Source organism: Protopterus annectens, chromosome 17.part0, assembly GCF_019279795.1.
Source record: "Protopterus annectens isolate FY-2018-M chromosome 17.part0, PAN1.0, whole genome shotgun sequence".
NCBI lineage: Eukaryota > Metazoa > Chordata > Ceratodontiformes > Protopteridae > Protopterus > Protopterus annectens.
In genome coordinates this window covers 102,654,563-102,678,408 of record NC_056751.1, presented here as the reverse complement: position 1 = coordinate 102,678,408, position 23,846 = coordinate 102,654,563, and the positions used below count along the sequence as shown (strand labels likewise).

The 23,846-nt window shown below is 45.2% G+C and overlaps 1 protein-coding gene across 1 annotated transcript in view; it reads right to left on the bottom strand.

Moving 5' to 3' along the window:
- WRN (WRN RecQ like helicase) overlaps positions 1–23,846 on the bottom strand; it is a 2,579,924-nt gene that overhangs the window by 1,222,246 nt on the left and 1,333,832 nt on the right. Inside the window, 1 exon segment of the mRNA XM_044059154.1 lies at positions 5,078–5,185. Coding sequence (XP_043915089.1) covers positions 5,078–5,185 — 108 coding nt within the window.

Genomic DNA, 23,846 nt, shown 5'->3' with positions numbered 1-23,846 from the left:
TGGTGTAGTAGTCCCGACTGATGAATCAGTAGGTCTGGGACCTGGTCCAGGAACCATGGACCTTCCAGAGCATGTTTCCGAAGATAGGGAAACCACACTTGACGAGGCCAGTACGGAGTAATTAAGATCATCTTGCTGCCTAAGAGAGATGCCTTTTGAATCACTCTGGGGAGGAGAGGAACTGGAGGGAAGGCATAAAGCAGTCCAGTGGGCCAAGGATGGACTAATGCGTCCATAGGGCTCTTCCCCGGAGCCGGGGTTAGGGAGAAAAATTCTTTGCACTTCGCATTCAGAGGAGTCGCGAAGAGGTCGCAACACGGAACTCCCCATTCGCTGAAAATCTGCCTTGTAATTGTCATATTCAGAGACCATTCGTGAGGAGAGAGGATGCTTCTGCTCAACCTGTCGGCTATGACATTGGATTTGCCCGGTATGTGGGTAGCCACTAGGAAGCGTTTGGTCGAGACTGCCCATTCCCAAACTCTCATCACTTCTCTGCAAAGAGGATAGGATCTGGTCCCTCCCTGTTTGTTCAGGTACCAGACAACTGACATGTTGTCTGAGTGAACAGCAATTACACCCTGAGGGAGGTAATCATGAAGGGCTCGAAGGGACAGGAGTACTGCCCTCATTTCTAGGATGTTGATGTGGAGAGGGGTCTCTACCGGGTGCCATTTGCCTTGGACTGACCTGCCCAGGGAATGCCCCCCCCACCCCATCTGGGAGGCGTCCGTGGTCAAAGTGGCCGCCGGACGAGGAAGAACAAAGGGTCGTCCCTGGTCCAAATTGGAGGACACTAGCCACCAGCGAAGGTCCAGTTTGCAAGATTCTGTGATCCATATTAGATGATTGAGAGGGAGTTCCTGAAAGGACCACTGAGTTGAAAGAAGCCACTGGAGGATTCTCATGTGTAACCTTGCCAAGGGAACTAGGAGAACTGTGGCAGACATCGATCCCAATAGCTGTAGGACCATTCTGGCTGGGGCTTTGGACCTGGGGAGTAAGGCTCGAACCTGATTTTGAATGGTCTGAATTCTGTCTGCAGGTAGATAGACCCGCATCTGGTTTGAATCTATCTCTACCCCTATGAATCTTATTCTTTGAGATGGCCTTAACACAGACTTTGGCCAATTGAAGGTGATTCAAGGGAATTGCCCAGTGATATTGTGGCTTGCAGGTTCCGTGGAAGTAGATGCTTGGAGGTGGCAGTTAGGAGCCAGTCGTCTACGTGCGGAAACACCTGGAATCCTAGACTTCTCACGTGAGCAGTCGCTACTGGCAAGCATTTGCTGAACACCCTGGGGGCTGTGGTGAGACCAAAGGGCAGCACGGAACTGAAAATGACTGCATCCTAGGCTGAAGCGCAAGTGTCTCCTGGACGTTTGATGTATTTTGATATGGTATCTGGCGTCCTTGAGGTCTATGGAGCACATCCAAACACCTTTCTCCAACAATGGGAGAATGGTTTGTAAAGTGACCATTCGGAACTTGGACTTCTTGACTGAACGGTTTAGGTTGCTTAGGTCCAAAATGGGCCTCAAGTCCCCGGTCTTTTTGGCTCCAAAAAGAATCTTGAGTAAGTCCCTAATCCGATCTGGTCTGCGGGGACCGGTTGGATGACTCCTTTTTGCAGCAGCTTTGAAACTTCTAAGGCTGCGGTATCCCGTTGACTGGGTGGCGGGTCCGGGATTCTTTTGGACTGAGGGGGGGGGGCAACAGAATGGGATGGAGTAACCTCCGGCGATAATTCGAAGCACCCATCGGTCCTGAGTGATCCCTTCCCAGGCCTTCAGGTGCTTGAGCGACCCCCGACTGGCTCTGGAGCAGCACAGTCGGGCAATCCCTCAGGGACTATGAAAAGCTGAAGAGCCACGAAAGGACTCGCGGTCTCCAGTGTTGCGAGGGCCTCTGCCGCCTCTGGGATGGCGTCTTCCTGATGAATTTCCCCCTCCTCTGCCTCTGGAGGGGGAACCTTCCTGCTGAGAGGGGTAAGACTTCTGAGATCTACGGAACCACATCTTCCCTCCTCTTTTAGCCTTGGGATAAGGCCGAAAGGGAGTGGAAAATCGTGCCCCTACGGCAGTCAGAGTCTTACCCTCCTGTTCACAGCGGGTAAGTGTGTCTTTCACCTTGGGCCCAAACAGGGAGGACCCATCAAAGGGGGCATCGGCGAATGAAGACTTGAAGGCCTCCGCGAAATGACACAGGCGGAGCCAGGCTTGTCTCCGTAGAGCAATGCCTGTACCCGCTCTACTCGCCCCTTCGGCCGCATACGAAATGAGCCTCATGGACGAGTTCGAAATGGACGACATCGTAGCCAGCTGAGAACCAACCGTCTGGGCCAGCTCCTCAGGCAGGTTACCTAAGAGGGTATCGGATAGCTCCTTAATCAGATCCCTCTGGAATCTCGTAAAGTGCGTCAGGTAGTTCAGAGACCTCAAAGTAAAGGCCGCTGAACTAAGGGTGCGCTTACCGTACCGATCCATGCTCCTAGACTCCTTATTAGGAGGATGGACGGACGTAGAAGCCTCTGCTACATCTTGCTGGGTAGCAGATGCCACCACCATAGCATCCACAGCCACACCTTTCGTAAGGAACTCTCTATCTGGGGGCGCCGAAAGAAATTTGTTTGGACGAGCGGGCACCGGTTCCACAGAGTCTGGGTGTTCCCACGCCCTTCGACAGATCAAATCCAAGAGCTCGTCGAAGGGTGGAGACACCCAGGAGGTGGAGGGCTGAGCCCCGAAGGCCTTCAGGAACACCGACTCATCAGCAGAGGGAGGTTTGGACTGCCAGCCGCCTCGTTGTTTTAGGGCTTCCAGGATGTCTGCAAAGGAGACATCATCCGAGGGCGACTTGGGGGACCCCTCTGCATCATCGAGATCGGTGTCAGATGTCAAAGACTCGTCAGGGGAGTCAACGTGCTTCCTCTTGCACGTTTTCTTCCTGGGAGGTTCTTCCGAAGAGGCTTCAGAAGGACCTCCAGGACGGGGAGAAACCCCAGCGGGGGTAACCTGAGGCCCAGGGGCTCCGCTGCCTGCGGACAGGGGGACTGCCAATGACCCAGTCTCCAAATGTAGGGAAGGAGCTGGGGAAACTGTGGAGGTAGCCAATGAAGATTTGGCTAGAGCACTCCTCATAGCCCTGAAGGCGGGACCACCAGAATCCTGGGAAGGTCCCCCCTCCGTGGCCACGACAGTGGGCGGTACTCCCGCCGCCGACGCACCAAGAGGGAGACTTGGGACCGAAAGCATCAATCCGAAGCCTCCCCAGGGCCGAAGGAAGAAGTCCGTGCACTGAACTCCGACCGAGAGCCGGAGTCGGAGCAAGGGTCGGGCCTGACCCTAACACCTCCACTGGTTCCACCAACACCTGCTCCAACGGTGCGAAGCTGTTGGAGGAGGAAGTACAATAGAGTGGACCATCGGCTCCGAAGCCAAATGGGCTGGAGCCGAAACCATCTTTTGGAACACCGGAGACTGGAAGAGTCGAAGGAGCACCCTGTCGATGTCTGAATCAGACATCCTGGATGATCTCGAGGATACAGATCGGGCCCGAACCGATTTCTCCATCGGCTCCGAAGGGCTCGGGGACCGGCTCCAAAAGGACTCAACAATTATCGGCTCCGAGGAAACCTTCAAGGAAATTTCCCTCGGCGCCGATAAGGACTTCGGCTCCGAGGGGGAAGAGTCTGAGCCGATGACCCTTATCGGCTCCAATATCAGTGGAGCCGATGAGGGTGACCCGCCTCTCGATGCCCCAGACCTCGGCTCCGAAACCAGAGGGGTCGAGGCTGGAGGCATCGAGGCAGACCATTCCGACCTCGGCTCCGAAGTCCATGGAGCCGATGGAGAAGTCTGCTTAGCTTTCTTAGCCGTTGGTTCCGACTGACTGGTCGGAGCCGGCGCTTTCCTCTTCTTAGAAGGAGACGGAGAGGAAGATAAAGCCTCCTCGAAAGAAGGCTTGATTAATCCTTTGAGGATTAATTTGTTTTTCCTCTCCTGGAGGACTCGGGAGGAAAACGCATGGCATACACTGCACGATTCCTGCAGATGTTTGGCGCCAAGACAATAGACGCACGAGGAGTGGTCGTCCGTTATGGACATTTTGAACCCACACCTCGTGCACTTTTTAAACCCGGAGGGTTTATGTTCTTTAGACATAGTCCTACAAGAAAAACAGACCACAACAGCAAACTTAAGGGTTTGACACACAGGAACAATAAGTATGCCACTAACTCAGAATATTAAAACTGAAAAACTTTTTTTTTTTTTTTATACACACAGAAGCGAGAAAGAAAGGAAACAAGGAGGGTCAAGACCCTCTAACTCAAACGGTACTTGACCCACACACAACCACTGAGAAGTAGTAACCACGGGAAGGCCCTCTAACTTAAACGGAACCTTCTCTGACAGGAAATTATACTAAAAATTCAATCAAACTGCCAGAAACACACTCGTACACAAAGAATAGCTGTTAAAACAGCTTTTGGGTTTAAATGAAGCAAATACTGACAGGAAAAAAGACTATATATATAGTACTTAGCCCAGCCAATGTTGAGACCACGTCCAAGCTCTGTAAGCGGCAAACGAGATCTGGGGGATTAGTGGTGGTGCATCCTGGGATCAAGATAGCTCAGCCAATTAGAGGCCTCGCTCTATAGCATAAGCGTGCCGAGTCGGAGCCGAGGGATCGGCTCCGAACCCATCAGTCAGAATGTAGGCGAGATAGGATCACATAACATCTAAAATCTCTCCTCACACCAAACAAAAATTTATAATCTGTGTGGGGATCCATTAGGGTATGTCTGAAAAAAAATAATGAAACAGGCAGCAAAACAGAAAACCCCTGGACCACCAGAACTGCCAGGTGGATGGAGTGCTCAGCTTTCCAAATTGCTGTCTAGCCTGCACAACAAAGAGGGATTTCTATCCGAGGCAATGACCAATGATGTACAATAGAATTGTGTAATCACTGGATAGGGTAACAATCTGCTGTAATGGAATCTAAGTGGTGAATATAACACCTGAATAAATAAAATGATAGTGCTACCTCCAAAAAGCTTTCAAATACTCACAGATCCTCTTAAGAGGAGAAGAGGCATTCCAACTCCGTATTTTCCTCCTAAAACATTGACTGCGCTCATTAGCTGATAGCATGCTTTTCCAAAGTCCTGTAGGTCAGACTGTTCATCTTCTTGTATGTTATTCATCATCCTAAACACAAAACAGGAACTGATGAGGAACAGAATAAAAAACAATTCACAGATTTCTCAAATAATTATTTTTGTGGGTAAAAATTTGCATCATTTAAAACAGATGGAGTGCAAAATAATATTCAAGTTGCAGCCATGCTCTTCATAAAATATATTTTTAATTATGTTAATCTCATCATGCTTTTTTGAAACATGCTCACCTGATTTAGGGGGATAATCATTACCATTTTTTCAGCTTTGTCTTAATAAACGACAGTTTCATATACATGGACCAAAGCCCATTGAAGCTGTATCTTTATGTTTGCTTGTTTATTTAATGGCATTTGTTAATCAGGACACAGAACTGAGCAATGTGGACCCCTTTCAGACCAAGACCGGAAGCACTGATAGGTTAAAAAAATTGTTCACAGTAGGCAAACAGAGGTTGAAGGACTCAAACCATGGTCTACAGGAAGCATGATGAGCATAACTTCTACGTATGTTATAAAAGAAAATATTTGCCTTCCTTGGAAGCTTTAAAATGAAAATTCAGCCACTGAGAAAAGAAGCATAAACACAGCCCGGCAAGTTGGTATTTTGAATGCACTACATAAAAAAATTGGCAACAATTCCAAGGAAAGAAAGCTCTGTCAAGTGGGGAAAAAACTGACCAAAATAATATTTTCTTATAACAGATTGCTTAGCATCCTCAACCTTGCACTTCCGCCAGCTGGTAATGTAGTACCAAAAGGCACAGGTCTGACCCAAGCCCTAACATCCATCCCCAAAATGCTTGCTTTTAAAGCTTCAAGATGCCAAAATGAACTTAGCTTAGGTCATGACTGAAAAGGATCCATGGACCAGCTCATTTATCTTTTTAATCAATCAAATAAATAAATAAATGTGTGCTGCACCAGTGGGCAACCTCCAAATAGAAAGATACTTGGCATTTAATCATGCCATGTTACTTTAAGTGAAAAAGAATAAATCTGAACTTCTGTTTATTTATAGGAAGGTTTCCTATACTTTTGGTTCCTGGTCTGATTAATGGTGAAGTGTCCGGAATACCACACTGCAACCTAGGCATAGGAAAAGCTGACGCTGTGTAAGAGAAACAGTAAAAATAATCTTCCAATATTTACATTATATTTGTTACAGTAAAACTGATTAAACAGAGAGGCAGATATTACAGTATGAAATTTATATATCTGATGTACTCATAATGAAAGGCTTCAAAGTCAAAAGGCTAATCTAAAGATTTACATTCTATTAAATCGAGACTGGCTAAGATGACCATGAAATAAACTATTTAAGTGTAAATTATCTGAATCTCTTTTTTGTCCATCTTAAAAGTGAAAAAATGTGCCTGTATCTCTGAAATCCACCCACAAGTTAAACTGCTTCAATTTAAAACACACTGGCAGGCAGCAGCCATTTTTTTTCAAACCTACTAGACTAAACTATGGATATATATATTTTTTTCCTAATCTGCAAGCCCGCTTGACAATGAACCCACTGCCACTACTGTCCATTTGCTCCCCAGCACCATCATCCAGGCAGAAATGAGGAGGCATTTCCATATTTTGGCATAACTCATTCCTTAACCACCGATATGAAAACCTGCAACATCTTCCCCTGTGGATGTACATGTTCATGCTTGCACCCCACCCAATGAAGGCTGCCTCAGGAATGTACACAAAAGCACACATCACCAGCCTCTAGTGCTGCATGCCATGCATCACTCTCTCCAGCAGATGTCAGAAATGTAGTGGGTTGCCCCCCCCCCCCCAAAAAAAAGTATTGGCTGCTTACTTCCACTCTCCTTCATTGGCTCCTCCACCCCCAGACTATAGCTAGGACACCATAGACAATCAGACATCCTCCTCAACCCAAGCTGAAGAGAAATAAAAAAAAAAAAAGTCTTCAGCTCCAGCAAAAGCACTACTATGTATGTTTCTGTGACTATTAGTAGCTCTTTTGTACTTTTCCTATGCAGATAGCAGCAAAGAAATACAATAGTGCCTTGCTGTAGCTGCTACATGTGCACAGAGGCATTAAATCACCTAAGCAGCAATCAGTGTCTCTGACTTGCAGGAAATGAATGGCACCTCATTTACAGTGCTAATGGCACACCCTTAAAACATGCACCAAAGGCAGTTGCCCACTTCACTCCACCATAGCTCCTAGCTATGTCTTTCCCTCCAGTACTCATGTCTAGTCAATTTCAGGTCACCTGGCACATTGTCAGGCTTTATCCCTCTCAGCCATGGAAGCAATATGGTTATGGCTACTTTTAAAGGAGCCAACCATGCACATACATGAATATAAAGATGAGAAGTACTGGAATGTCTTGAAATTGGCTAACGCAGTTTTTCTCTCAAAACTGTTAGGCATTCTTTGATGGCTGCTGGTAAAAAAGAAAGGAATTCACATAAAACAAAAGGGAACCATGACACTTGCTTTTCAATGCTCCTTTTAAGTATGAATGAAGAGCATGGAAGGAAATTTCAGTACAAGATTGAGCAGAACTCCCAGAATGAAGGGAAAAGGGCTAGTTCATAAACAAACTCTCCCTCTATGAAATGGGGAAAATCCACCTAGAAAGATTAATCTAGAAGCATAAGTTAAACAGGGCAAAACATCAAAAGTTTAAAAATTATAGCCATGTAAAATCGTCACCATAACAGTAGATGACTGATATGTCACTGTATTCACAACATAACTGGTTAAAAAGACACCATGGTAAGCTCAATGGCTCCAAGTTTCAAAATCCCCAACAGCTTGCAGTTCTAAAAACTCTTCCAGTCAGTGAAATTGCTGCTAGTAAAAACTGCCTTGAAGATGATTCTAAAACATACTTAAGATCCCAGGATTTGTGTGTGTGCGGGGGTGGGAGAGGTGCTTTGTACACTAAGCAATACGACTACCTAGTTTGTTAGCATGGAAAGCTTCAGTGGGCTAGGTCTTGTTTAATGAGTGAAAAGGTATGTAACTCCACTGCAATAAGCTAACAGATCATATTAATGCTTGTGTGAAGATACAGTGACCATGAAAGTTGTTTTGCAGCTCACAGAAATGTGAATGCAAAGTAGGACTGCGTGCTCAGTATATTCCCTAGCTTTACAGCAGAGCGTCAGAATCAACACAGGATGCTTCAATCAGGGAAAGACATGCAGGATCTGAAAGGTAATGGAGTGTAAGCAAGATGGTGCTGAAGCATGCAGGGTCTACTGCAGTCCACGGGGAAAGCACTGCTGAACTCCAGTGAAGGGTGAAGTACTAAAAACGGCATCCCAATGAATAGGAGAATATGAAAAGGTGGCAGAATATTAGTTTGCTGGGTTCAAAAAAGGAGGAGAATGGAAAGAATGCTGATGCCTTAGTGAGATGAGTATTAGCAAAACGATGTGGTAGATCAATGGCTTATCAGTGGAAGCTGGTAATAAGAAGGAGAAATAATCTGAATGAGGGGAAACCATGTAAAGATTCAACAGGTTATATGCAGAGATGGGTGGTGAAGTCAGGGAAATAGTGCAGAACGGTTGTTGGCATGAAAACTGAAAGAAAAGCGTGGAAAAAAACAGTAGGCATAGTGAATGGCAAAAGGGGGAAAAAAGTAAGCAAAGTGTTTACTTGATAGTAGCATAAGTTGTACTCTAGGAGGAGAAAGTGGATGATAATACAGGCAGGGAGTGGGTGAAGGTAGGGGAATGGAAAAGGCTAGTTACTAAACTAGCACAGAAAGAGGTACTCAGCTTTATCCACGGTCTGAATGGTGTGATGGTAAGAAGAACTAGATAAGTTTCCCAATATTTTTTTTTGTGTGGAAACATGGGTGACCATGCTGGTTAAGGTGCCCAGGTTATTAATGGGAGTGCTGTAATATTAGCAAAAACAGTCTACTGAATTAGTAACCAGTTCTGCGGTTAATGCATATAAAACCATTTTTGTAAGGGCATTAATGGCATAATTAGAGAAAGTGTTGGAGAGCTGACTGAGGAGATTTATGGAAGGCATGACTCTGTAGGATCACTACAGGCACATTAATGACACAATGGGCTAAGAAGTGAAGGATAGGGAGTGCGGAATTGTGCTATTCAGCATTAATAAGGCATTTAAAATGGTTTTATAGAAATTTACTGGAAATAATTTGGAAGAAATAAATGGGGTAGAGATTTTAATGCGATGTGAAAGCAATGCAGAGTAAGCCAAAGCTTAGTACATTGGTAATTAGGGTTACGTTAAGAGAGGAGAAGGACAGAGGAATGTTGCCTGAACAACCTTCGTCATCATACCCATTTCTTTTAGCAATGGAAGTCTTGCTACAATGATTCATAGCTGCTTGGAAGGGGATGATATAAGGGGTTTTCTTAATTCATTCAACGAATATGCAGATGAAAATAACACTAGCCAGGGATATTAAGGGGTAGTTATTTAGAATGCTGTCTGCATATGAGAAATTTAGGAAGAAATATGAACTATGCTGTCACAGTCAAAGTCACTGCAGTACTGGTGGAGAGTGATGGACTGGTGAGAGAAGGGATGCAGCTTTCTGCTGGTTTTTGTTGGGATGGTTAAGAACATGCGTTTAACAGTTATAACAGGGCTACAGGAAATCTTGGTGGTTAAATGTTGGGAAATGATTGACAATGTGGGGAAGAGCTGGGCAGCTTTTCAGTCAAGGAAGGGGCCATCACTGACAGAGCACTGAAGCAGTAAGAAAGAACAGCTGTGCAAAATCTTACCATAACCATAGATGTCCATATCTTCTGTGTTGCAGTATTCTTTACACATGGGTTGTATTCCACCAATCGACCAGACATCCAGCTTGTATACAAAAGCTTACAGCCACTGTCTGTATGTGGGACGTCGCAAGAAGGTACAGTCAATGTCAGCCATAAAAGGGAAGTCCACATATACCATCTTCAGAATAAGAAAGCCCCATAAGGAAAGGAATCCAAAAGGAGCCTAAGGAAATCATCCTAAGAAACAGCAAGTTGTAGGTTGAAGGCGGGAGGGATAGAATACTGCAACATAGAAGAGGAGGACATTTATGGTTATAGTAAGATTTTACACAACTATTCTATTCCCTTCTATTCAATGTTGCAGTACTCTGTACATATGAGAGACTGCCAAAACTGCAAGGGGACCCAGGGTGGGGAATAGAGTAGGAAAAGCTAGGAGGAAGCACTTTCCAGGAAATCCATGCAGAATTGCCCTAGTAAACCTGCCCTGGACCTGGAAACAGTATCCAATTTGTAATGTTTCATAAAGGTATGAACAGATGACCAAGTGGCAGCCTCCAGGATGAAATGAGCATCTAGACCTTTGAAGAAGGCCCCTAAGGATGCAACTGATCTAGGGGAATGGGCCTCAATGGATGCGAATAAAGACTTCTCATGGAAGTCATAATAAAACACAATAGTCTTAGAGATCCATGTGGAGATGGGTTTGTTTGGATACAAGCAAACCCAGAGCCCTGGGATGAAATGAAACAAAGTTGGTCAGACCTCTTAATGGACTTAGTTTTGTCAAGATAAAATCTGAGTTACCTGTGAACATACAAGGTATGCAAAACCCTCTCATCGGAAGACTGTGGAGAAGGGAAAAAGGTAGGCAGTAGAATGGACTGATTAAGAGAGAATTTATTCACCACTTTGGGCATGAAGCTTGGATTAGCTCTCAAGGATACTCTGTCCCTATGAAAAACTAGGAAAGGGGAGAAAGCCATCAATGCCTGAATCTCAGAGACCCTTCTAGCAGAGGTTAAGTCTACTAGGAGCACAGCTTTCCATGTGCAGAACTTTAGAAAAGCAGAACCTGCTGGTTCAAAAGGGACCTGAGTAAGCTCTTCTAGCACATAGTTAAGATCCCAAGGAGGAGGAACTGTTTTCCTGGTGAGGTCTTAAATGTAGGATGCCTTTAAGAAAAAGCTTAACTTCTAACCTGGAAGCTAAGCGGGGGAGGAGTTGAAGCCAAACAGGTAGACAAGGCAAAGCAATGGACTTTAACTGAAGAATAGGAAAGACCAGTGTTGAGGAACTCACACAGGTAAGAAAGTACTAAGGGAATGTCTGCACCAAAGGGATCCTCTTTCCATTTTGGCACCAAACAGAAAATCTTTTCCACTTGGAAATGTAAGATCTTCTGGTATTGGGTTACCTGGCCTCCTGCAAAATCAGTAGCACATCCCTGAAAATAGGTGCCTGAAATGGATCAAAAGTTGATCACCCACAAGTTGACACCCGGGGATGAATCTTGGACCCTTTGTTCTGAGTGAGTAGGTCCATCTGGTGAGGTAATTGCAGAAGAGGGAACCCGTGCCATATTGGCCAGAAGGGGGTCACTAGCAAGATTTGGAGTTTCTCCTATAGGATTTTCAACAAGATTTTCTGAATTAAGGGGAAGGGGGGAATGCATACAGAAACATCCCATTCCATGAGAATGACAGCGTGTCCAGTGGTCTGTTCATAGAGGAGGCAAAAAGTCCAGTTCTGGAGTACCCCACTGGAGAACTAGATCTAGGAACACATTCCTGTGAAACATCCACTCATGAGACTGTGTCAAAGATCTGCTTAATGCATCTGCCACCAAGTTCTGAGCTGTGGGAAGGTATACAGCATGCAGTGTCACTTTGTATTGAGAAGCCAGTTCCCAAGCCTTGAAGGCTAGGCAGCACAGAATGGAAGATGTTGTGCCCCCCTGCTGGTTTACATACCATATGACCATGGAATTGTCTCTGTGAGTATTTTGAGAGGTTCAGGCTGAAACAGAGTGGAAGGGCTGTAAAGCTAGTAGTAGAGCCCTAATTTCCTTGATGTTGATGTGTTCCTTCCTTTGTAAAGGGGACCAAAGACCCTGAATTTTTCTGGAAGCAAAGGTTTCTCTCCAACCCAAGTCTGAGGTATTTGTGAACAAGCTGAGGTATTTGAAAAGGCAGGCAAGGGTTCGGACTCAGTTGCTATATCCACCAATGTAACACTTTTTTCAGACAAGGGAGCAGGGGAATGAAGGCATCTAAGGGGTGAGCATGCTGGGACCAGACTGTTTTTAGAAACCACTGGAACTTCCTCATGTGGAGGTTTGCAAAGGGTAGCAAGGGATAGGCCATGAACCTCAACTATCTCAGAAACTCCCTGGCCGTAATAGAAGGAAGAGACAGAAGAGCCTCCATGAAGGCCTTGAGATAAGTTACTTCCTCTACAGGAAGAAAAAACATCATGAAGTCTGTGCAGAACCTGCACCCCAGGAAAATAAGGTCTTGACTTGGTAGAAGGGATGATTTTTTTGAAATTTATTAAGAAACCAAAGGCCTGCAGAAAGAGAATCGCTATGTTCAGATGCTGGGTTTACAAATCTGGACTGTTAGCCAGAAAGAGCAGGTCGTCCAAGTATGGGTAGAGTTCTAGGCCTTTTAGCCTCAAATAGGCAATAGCTGGGGCCAGCACTCCGTGAATACCCTTGGAGCAGTAGAAAGGCCAAAGGGCAAGGCAGTAAACTGCTAGTGCAAAGACCCCACCAAGAAAAGCAAAAAATTCCTGAAGTGAGGATGAAAGGGATATGCAGGTATGCATCCTTGAGATCCAGGGAAGCTAAGAAGGCTTGAGGGGGGACCATAGGAAGCACAGCAGGCAGGGACAGGATTCTCAAAGAAGGCAACACCAGGAAAGTGTTTAGCAGGGACACATCTAACATTGGCCTCCAAGGACCACCTTTCCTTAGAACTAGAAACATCCTGGAATACAATCCCCTCCCCATTTGGTCTGCAGGGACAGACTGGATGCTGTCTTGATGGGAAAGTTGAGCAAGACAGGAGGGAAACGGATGTAGTTGACTGGGGGGAGGGTTGAGGTATTCCCTGAAAGGGGGAGAGAGAGTCTCCCAAGTCATAAAGTACCTGCTTCAAATAACTGAAATCACCCAGGAGTCCTGAGTGATTTCCATCCAAGCAGAAAGGGAAAGAGAGGGGTGAAGATACTAGGGTATGTGACTTGGAAGAGGAGCACAACATCACAGAGGGCTTTGTCTTGGCTAAAAGGGCTGCTGAGAAGGAGCAGCAGGAGTAAAGTACAGTTGTGTACACTTACCATAAATGTAGATGTTCGAGTGTATTCACTGTTGCAGTCATTACATTTGGGGTAATCTGCTGGCAGGTTGCCCTCAGTCGGCCTGAATTCCAAAGTCTTGGGTCCTGCGTCAGTTGCTGTCTCCTCTTCCATGACGTCAGGTCGTCAGGGGTATAAAACATGCAGCCAACGCCATTTTCTTTAGTTTTTCTTGCCCCTGATGTCAGGTGCCCCCAAAAAGGTAGCAATATTCTAAATATAAACATATATATATATAAATGTATGTATATATATATATATATATATATATAAATGTATGTATGTATATATATATATATATATATATATATATATATATATATATATATATATATACATACACGCATCAATATAAACTTTACCTTCATCTACAAGCAAATACACCACATAGGTTGTAGAAGATAGAGAAGGAAAGATAAATTATAGAATGACAGGAGGATGGCGGGAGGGTAACCTGGACTGCAACAGTGAATACACTCGAACATCTAGATTTATGAAAATTGTACACAACTGTACTATGTTCTTCGTGTTTCACTGTTGCAGTCATTACATTTGGGTAGAATCCCAAAGCCATGGTTGGGAGGCTGGAGCTAATACAGCATTAGGCGAGGCTATAAGGCCCTGCAGCACTGCAGTGGCAAAGCCTGCCCTGGACTTAGTAGAGAGGCAAATGGTAATGCTCTGTAAAAGGTGTGAACAGAACTCCAAGTAGCAGCCTCTAGAATGTCCTTGGTTGGTACTCCTCTGAGAAAGGCTGCTGAAGTAGCTGCAGCCCTGGTGGAGTGAGACCTAATGCCCTTGGGCACAGGTTTGCCATGGTGTAAGTAGCAGAAACGGATGCAATGGCTTATCCACTTTGAAATTGTCTGCTTTGAAATAGCCTTTCCTTCTGATCCTGCAGCATATGACACTAGTAATTGCTCAGTTTTTCTTAGAGCTTTAGTCCTGTTCAAGTAGAATCTTAGCTGTCTGTGTACGTCCAAGGAATGCAGAATTCTCTCCCCTTTGTTCTGCGGATTTGGATAAAAAGTTAGTAAATGAATTGTTTGGTTAAGAGCCACACTGGAAACGACCTTAGGCATAAAGGTAGGATTTGTCCTCAGACACATCCTGTCTAGGTAAAATATGATAAAAGGCTCTACAGCCATGAGGGCCTGTAGCTCTGAAACTCTTCTTGCTGAAGTAATTGCTAGTAGCAGAGCTGTCTTCCATGACGAGAACTTTGCATCAGCAGTAGCAGCTGGTTAAAATGGAGGCAGGGTGAGCTTTTCCAACACATAATTGAGATCCCATGCAGGTAATGGTGATCTTCTAGGAGGCCATAAATTTTTGGCTCCTCTATGATGCTGCTTTAGTAAAGGATGAGAAAAGATTGGTGGCTCTGTATTGTAATGAGCCGAAATGGCAGAAGCATGGATTTTGATTGATGAAAAAGATAGGCCTTTGTCAAGCATCTCAGTTAAGTGTTGTAATATCAGAGGAATATTTGGTTCTGCTGTATCAGTTCCTTGTGCTTGATTCCAAGCACAGAATCTCTTCCATTTGTCAGCATAAAATTTTCTAGTACTAGGCCTTCTGGCTTCCAAAATGACATCCAACACAGCTTTACTGAGAAGTGTCGTATGTATGATTACAGGATTAACCATGCTGCCAGGTTCAGAGTCTGTAGTTGATTGTGCATGATCTGACTGTTTTGCTGGGACAGTAGTTGTGGTTTTTGAGGCATGGTCCAAGCTGGGTATTGAGACAAGTTCCTTAGGATTGGGTACCAGTATTGGCGGGGCCAGTCCGGGGCAATTAATATCATCTTTGGCTTCTCTTGTCTGACTTTTAGGAGGACCTTGGGTAGAAGAGGCAGAGGAGGAAAGGCATAAACTGATAGGTTTTTCCAACTGAAGGATAGGGCGTCCACTTTCCATGCTGGTCTGTGATAAGTCCTTGTGCAGAATCTTTTTAGTTGATAATTCTGAGGAGAGGCAAACAGGTCTATGTCTGGGCTCCCCCATTTATTTGCTATCATGCTGAAGACTTGTGGATTTAGTTTCCACTCGTGAGGATACATAAAGTCTCTGCTTAAATCGTCTGCCAGAGTGTTTTGTTTTCCTGGGAGGAATTTAGCTGGAAGATTTATTTGGTAGGTCAAAGCTGTCCCACAGTGCCATGGCTAATCTGCAAAGGGGGTACGAGTGTGTGCCCCCTTGCTTGTTTATATACCACATGACTGTGGTGTTGTCTGTCTTTATCAGTAGTTGTCCTGGATGAAGTAAGTCCTTGAAGGCTGTTAGGGCATTTTGAACAGCTAGCATCTCTTTCTGGTTGATATGTCGATGCGTTTTATTTGGTGCCCATATGCCCTGAATGCATCTTCCTGCCGTGTGGGCCCCCCAGGCATAATCTGATGCATCTGTTAAGGATTGGCTGGCAGGGGGTAGAGTGAAGGGCTGTCCCATCTTTTGGTGACAGGCCTTTGCCCACCATAGAAACTCCTGTTGCAGGCAGGGGATGAGAGGAATCATTGTTTCCAGACTGTGTGAATGTTGACTCCATAAACTTTTTAGGTACCATTGTAGTTTCCTCATATGCAGTCTTGCATATGGAATTAGTAGGATGCCATGAAGCCCAGAGCCTGCAGAATTTGTCTTGCAGAAGACTGGGTTTTTGTTGCCATCAGTTTGAAGCAAGTAGTCAGTTGCCTTTGTTTGTCTGGAGTGAGGTAAGCCATCTGGGCAGTTGTATTCAAGCTTGCACCCAGGAATGTTATCTTTTGAGAGGGTACCAGTTGTGATTTCTTTTTGTTGTGTACCCTAGGCATGTTAGAAGCCTTTTCACAAACACCAGGTGTCGTAGAAGAATGTCCTTGTTCTCTGCTTGAATGAGACGGTCGTCTTTGTCTGCAGAATGCAATTACTGGTGCCAGGCACTTTGTAAAGACCCTGGGCGCAGTAGATAAGCTAAAGGGCAGTGCAGAGAATTGGTAATGCATTAAGCCAGCCTTGAATCTGAGGTATTTTCTGCACGACTGTCTTATTGGGACATGCAAGTATGCCTCATTTAGGTCTAAAGTCACCAGTCAAGCATTCTTGCCCAGCATGGGCAGAAGCTGTTGCAAAGCGAGCATTTTGAATTTTGTAATGTCCAGGTATGTGTTCAAAACTGATAAATCCAGTATTGGCCGCCAGGCCTTGTCCTTTCTGCGTACCAAGAATAGTCTTGAGTAAAAACCTTGTCCTTTTTCCTGTTCTGGTACTGTCTGAATGGCCCCCATATCCATGAGGAACGTAACCTGTTTCTGTGACCCTGCCCATTGATTTTTTGGCAGATCTAGCCAACCATTTGTCATTGGCAGAGTGTGGAAATGGAATCTGTATCCTTGTGATACGATGTTTAGTACCAACTTGTCCTGGGTTATTAATTGCCAATTTTGAGCAAAAAGTGCTAATTTTCCCCCTATGGGTGCTGCCAAAAGATAAGTGCTTGGTTTAGGCAGAGGGAAGTCATTGGGATTGCTTTCTGTAGGTTTGCGCTTTATTTCCTCCAGACTTGGAGGTGGATGCGTCCCATTGCTTTGACCTGTACGAGTCTTGAGCCTGGTACCTGGAACCCTTAGGGCGTCTGGATTTGCCCCTTTGAGCTGTCTGACACAGGAAAGGATCAATTTTTTGTAGGCCAGTGTCTACTGAATCTAGGTGGCTGCACTTGCAAGAAATCTGCAACAGTTTGCATAGACTTAGCTTTGTCGTCAATTTTCTTTAAAACCTCTTCTGCCTTAATACCAAACAGAGAATCATGCTGTAAAGGTGCATCTAGCAATTTTGCTTTAACATGATCAGGCAAATTTTGTTCCTTTAACCAGGCATGCCTCTTAAATCACAGATCCAGTAACTGCGGCCCTGCAGGAGGCCTCTAAAGAATCAAAACCACATTGCAAAGTATGCTTTCCAACTTGTTCAGCTGCATGCAATAATTCCTGCAATTCCTTATTTTCTGCACATTCTGAAATCAACATCATTTTCTGTTTCAGTAATCCTATAACATGTTGTTGGTACTTAAATGAAATTGACAGTTTAAGGCCTTGATTGCCAAGGTTGCAGATGTATAAACCTTTTTTCCACATCTGTCCAGTGCCCTTTAATCTCTGTTGGAGGGAGTATGTTTTTTTGCTGTTAAGGCCTTAACTCCCTTTGGATCCTGTGAAATAGTTTCAAGATCAGCAGCAGGGTTTCTAAATAAGAATTTATGAGAGTCAGGGACCCTGTAATACCTGTCAGGTTTACTGGGAGCCGGAGGTAAGGAGTCAGGGGTCAGGCTTGACTCCGAAAACACATCATCCACAATGTCTAAAACAGGAGGAATGGCTAAAGGCTTGTGCCGAGGCAGAAGGAAATCCCTGAGCCTCTTTTTTGATTCTGAGAAGTCTTGACTCTCCCAGTGGAAATGCTCCCTCAAAGTATGCAAGGTTTCTCCAAATTAATAATCCTCAGGAGGAGATGCAGATGGAATAGACTCCTCAGCATCAGAATCTTCATAGGGAGGTAAAGATAATTCCTGATCAGAAGAGGAATCAGAAGTAATAGAAATCTGATATGAAGATTCATAGCCAGTGTCTTGCCTAGGCCTATTATCTGGAGGGGGATGGGTACCCCTGATCAAGGTAATAAGGTCTTCAGCCATTTTGATCATCTGTTTTTTAGGCATAGAGGCCTGTGCACGTGGCTCAGGCGTCAGTTTTTTAGTTTTAGAAGGTGTCTTTGCCTTTGGTTTTGCAGCGTTTGTCAGTTTGATGTAAAAATGTTGAGGTCTGAAGACACCATCAGAAGCGGTGCCTGCTCAGCGGCTCCAGACCCATCCGAAGGAGATGCATCTGTCGGTCCAATACCTTGAGTATCTTGTGGCATGCCGGCCCCTACATGGGTGTCGGCAGAGGCCTGCGACTCAAAGGTAGCGGGTATCAGGGGCTGCGAAAGCACCTGAGTATCGGCGAACAGGCGACTGGCTTAGGAGAAGCTTCGTCGTCGGTTTTGGATCTCGACTGCCTTTCTCTGTCCTTTTCTTTGCATTTTATTATGTACTCCGGTAGTCAGATTGCTATCAGACGACATTTCTGGGTAGTTAAATCTGTTTCCAAAATACTTAGATGTAAAAATATACCGACGCTTAATAGTGCGTTGGTTAAATCTAGCACAAAACTGACAGCCAGGCACGTTGTGATCAGGGCCTAGGCAAGGAATACAGTATAAATGGAAATCCTTAAGAAGTATTTGCTTCCCACAAGTAATACAATTATTAACTTTTTCTGACATCAGTAAAAAGCAAGAAAAAAGTTTCCCCAACGGGGTACTTAGCTTTAGTTAAGACTTGGGTTCTGAAACTCAAACTCGAATATTTCAGTAGTCGGCTGACCAGCACTTGTGAAATGCTTCTGCTTCAGGCACCGTGCGGCAAGAAAGACTAAAGAAAATGGCATCGGCTGCATGTTTTATACCCCTGGCAACCTGACGTGATGGAAGAGGAGACAGCAACCGACGCAGGACCCAAGACTTTGGAATTCAGGCTGACTGAGGACAACCTGCCAGCAGATTACCCCAAATGTAATGACTGCAACAGTGAAACACGAAGAACATCAGCTTTAGTCTGTGGGTGTCTCCTAGAAGGCTTACGAGGCCTAGCTCCAAAAGGAGTGGAAGAGCGAGCAGGTTTGCTGACAAAAGGAGTTTTGACAGGAACATTCCTATGAAATTTTGGGAGTGGAGAAACAAGCAAATGTTTCAAATCCTGAAGCTCCTTACCTTTTTCCTGCAATGATTTAAATAACTCTGCAGGTGCTTTGCCAAAGAGGGAGGAATTATCTAGAGGAGCACCAAGCAATTTTGCCTTTATGTCAGCAGGGAGTGCCCTGGAGACAAAACAGATGCAGAAGCTGCTGCTCTGGAACACGTCTCAATGCCATCATAACTGCACTTGATTGTCTAGTTACAAGTAAACCCTCAGTTAACCAGAACTCAGGCAACCAGAAAACAAAAATCCAAGAAATGCAGTACAGTTTTCATGTGTTGCACTTTGCCCCCTCTCCCCGCAGAAACATACCTTATGTTTTTAGACTTTTAAAAAGGAAGATAGGAATAAATTCCCTCTCTCCCCAACCTAACAACATGTCAAACCAAGCAAATAGCATAGGGTACAGTATTAGTCAGATCTATTTTTAATATTAACTCTCAAGCAACCAGAAACTACAGTTATCAGGCATCTGCCAATCCCCACGGGATGCTGGTTAACAGTTTCCTATACTTGGGAGGAAGCGGACAAAAGTGGAAAAGCCAAAGATTTAGCGTCTGATTCAGGAAATGGGGAAAGAGCCAGAGTGAGCAAGGCCAAAGCATACCTAGACATGTGTGTTTGATAATTTAGAGCCCTGATAGCCAAGGAGGAGAAGGTATAGGCCTTCTTACCCAGTCTTTCCAAAACTTTGCTTTCCTATCAGAAGGAAGTAATTTAGTTGAGAGAGATAACCTTGAACATTTATCTGAGGTAATGGAAACCACAGCTGGGTCAGCTGAGGGGAATTTAAAAAGAAACCTGCAATCCTCAGGGACCTTATAGAAGTGATCAGGTCTTTTAGGATCAGGAGCCTGGAAGTCAGGGGTCTTGGATGCTGTCTTAAAGGCATCTAAGAAGGCTGTCAGGACTGGTGGAACTGCTGAAGGAGCAGGGGCATCTAGCTGGAGTAGCTCATAAAATCTGTTTTGTTCTTCTGAGACCTGAGAGGAATCCCACTTAAAGAATTCCCTCATTTTATCAATGGCATCCCCAAACGAAAACTCTTCAATGGGAGAGTCACCCCCATTAGACTCTTCCTCTGGGAAAGCATATTCCAGAGGAGGAGAAGAAGAGATCTGGGTGGAATATGCTAAGGAGTAAGCACTCAGGTCTCTCAACAGCAGGTACAAGTACGACTCAGTCATTGTCCACGCTGGTGTCAACGACCTGAGACGTACCTCCTTGGATTACATGAAAAGGGACATCGAGGAGCTCTCTGATTATGTAGCCCAGGCAGGTATGACCCTGACCTTGAGCAGTATCCTACCTTCACCTAGAATGATGCCACAATACAGTGATAAGATGATCAGCTTTAATAATTGGCTTAAATTCTGGTGTCATTCAAAGGGGATCCAATGTCTGTCTGCCTGGGATGACATGCTGGACAAGCCACGCTGCTTCACAAGGGACGGCTTGCACCTGTCACCCTGGGCTTCGGATATTGGCAAAGGCTCTTGCCACCCCATAGTGCCTTTTTAGGCAAGGCTCAAATTCTAAACCTACCACCCTAGAACACCAAAAAGGAAAAAAACTAAGGGTAATGCTGCTCAATGCCAGAAGTCTCAATCTCAAGATGCATGCACTCGAGGCCATTCTCATTATGGAGAACATCGATGTCTGTGCTGTGACTGAAACCTGGTTCAAGGCTCCTGAGAGCACCCCAGCACTAACAGGTTTCACCTCATATCATGCGTTCCGGCCCCAAAATCCGGACAACACCAAGAAAGGAGGGGGGGTGTCCATATTCATAAAGGACACCCACACCTCAAGGTTGGTGGCAACGCACGATGCATCGGAGACCATCCAGGTGCAATTAACCATAGGTAAGACTGCTCTGCAATTTGTAGCATGTTACAGGCCACCCTCTCAAACTCAGGAACCTCACATGGCCTTCCTGAAAACATTGGAGAGGATAAATGTATCTCCAAACACCATCATACTAGGTGACTTCAACTACCCTAATATAGACTGGGAACACTACTCAAGCCCGAACACTCTAACCCAAAGATTCCTGGAGTTCATAAACTCAAATGCCATGGAACAACTAGTCACCATCCCCACAAGAGGAGAAAACATACTTGATCTCATCATCATGAACATGGGATCAAAATGTTCAACACCGAAGTATACCCTCACTGGTGAGATCAGATCATAAACTAATCTCGCTGGAGGTCCTCATCCCGCCCCACCTGAAACAAAAAGACCACGGTGAAAAACTTCTCAAAAGCCGATTTCACACTTCTACAAACTAGTGTGGTCTCCTTTAAGGCCCCTGAGCCAGTGGTAAAATTACTCAAACCGCTGAATCACTTACAAATGCCTTCTACCAGCACCTACAGGACTGCATGGATCAGGCAATCCCAAACAAAACTAAGACTCTCTGTACCAAAGGCAAGCGTCCAGTCTGGTGGACCCCAGCCATAAACAAGCTCTACAACAAAGGAGGAAGCTACTACAAGATAGAGCAAAATCCTTGAAAGGTAAGACACCTTTGATCATTATAAGTAAAAACTAAGAGCTCTCATAAAATCATCCAAGGCAAATTTTGAGAGAAAAATCGCCAAGGACTCTAAAGACAATCATAAGGCCTTCTTTAGCTATGTTAGAAACCTAGGAGGAAACTCCCAGATATGCTCAGAATTAGTTCAAAATGATGTGAAAATTACTGAACCTACACACATTGCCAACATACTGGCTGACAGGTTCAGTGCAAACTTCTCCCCTCCCCAAAGGAGATATCTATTCCAGAGGATTGTAGCCCCCAAACATCCCCAACGCCCAGGTGAGAACTGCGCTCAGTAAGGCAAAAAACTCAGCATCCATGGGACCGGATGGTGTCCCCGGCTGTGTGCTTCACGAACTCAATGAGGAATTAAACCCACAGTTAGGACAGCTGTTTAATCTTAGCCTCACCTCAGGATACGTACCCAAGGAGTGGCGCACGGCGACTGTGGTCCCACTTCATAAGGGCGGTGCCCTTGACCCTGGAAATTACCGCCCCATTAGCTTGACAAGCCTTATCTGCAAAGCCATGGAGAGGATCATAATGGAACTCATAAATAAAGACATAGGGAACTTGCAGACTTTGGATTCAACCCAGTTTGGCTTTGTCAAAGGCAGATCCTGCCTCTTAAACTTGGTTGACTTTTTCGAGACAGTCACCAAGGCCATTGATGAGGGAAAGGCAGTCCATACAGCCTACCTCGACCTGGCAAAGGCCTTCGACAAAATACCCCACTCAGGTATCATCGAAAAACTCATCAGCTTGAATGTAAACCCATACATCACAAGATGGGTTGCAAACTGGCTAAGTGACAGAACCCACAGGGTCAGAGTTGCTGGAGCCATGTCAGACTCAAAGCCTGTCACAAGTGGTGTCCCACAGGGCTCAGTCCTGGGTCCACTCTTGTTCGGCATCTACTTTTCTGAAGTACAAGCAAACACAGGAGGGTTATGGCTGACAAAGTTTGCAGATGACTGCAAACTGGGCGCCATAGTCGAAAACACAACTGACACAGATATCCTCCAGAAGGGCCTCACAGAAATGGATAACTGGTGCCAGAGCCATGGCCTGAAATTAAACACCAAAAAATGCATAGTCATACCCTTCGGGAAAAACAAGGTTACCCCTAGCTACCATATAGGTGGCAATCCACTGAGCACAGAAAAAGTCATCAGGGATCTGGGGACCCAGGTTGACAGTAGCCTTTCGTTTGACACTCATGTTGCTAAAGTAGTTAGGAAAACCTTCTATATCGCCCACCTGATCATGAAGGGATTCACATCTAAATCAAGGGAGGTCATCGTCCCCCTGTACTCATCACTCATTAGACCTATGATTGAGTACAATGCCCCGTTCGAATGTATCTGACCAGACACCTGCTGCAGCTTGAAAGGCCCCAAAAGTTTCTCACCAAAAGGATAAAGGGTCTCAAAATATGTCTTATGCTGCCCGACTGAAAGAACTCCAGCTCTATTCAGTCTCATACCGCTTGTTCAGAGGTGACCTGTGCCTGACATATAAGGCCATGTCAAACCCAGATTTGATGAATATGCTTCACCTCAAAAAATCTAGATCCCTCAGAACCACAAGGGCAGGAGACTTAAACCTTGACACGGTTATAAATAGAACGTGCTGGAGGGACAGATTCATCACCCAGAGACTCCCTATGCTGTGGAACAAAATCCCGGTACATGTGAGGCAGAGCACCTCGCTGGCCTTGTTCAAGAGGAATTTTGACCAATGGATGGGAGATCGTGGATATACCCCAGGGATTACTTCAGTGTCACTGCTTGACAGAGGCACAGCAAAATGATAGGCATAGTTTTTATTCAAACTAAAGGGGTGGCGAAAGCCACATAACTATGGGCTAGGCTTATAAATGCCCTTGGGCAGATAGCCTAGTATGAACCTATGAACCTATGAGGTAGACTCCTCAGAATCAGTGTCATGAATATGGAATTCCAAAGACTGCCCTGAAGAGAGCCCATGGGACCCTGATGGTAGCACTGGGGAAAATGGGAAGGCCGGGCAAGCTACAGGAGAAGCCGGAGCAGAAGGCCTCAAAGCCACCACAGCCTTAATGAGACCCTGCAAAAAAAAATTTCCAATTCAATGTTGGGATAGGAGGAGCAGGAACATGCTTAGTTTTTTGCTTCTTTTTAACATGTTTTTCACTTTGAGGAGAAATGGTGGAAGTAGGCCTTACCTCCAACACCTCCCTAGACAAACA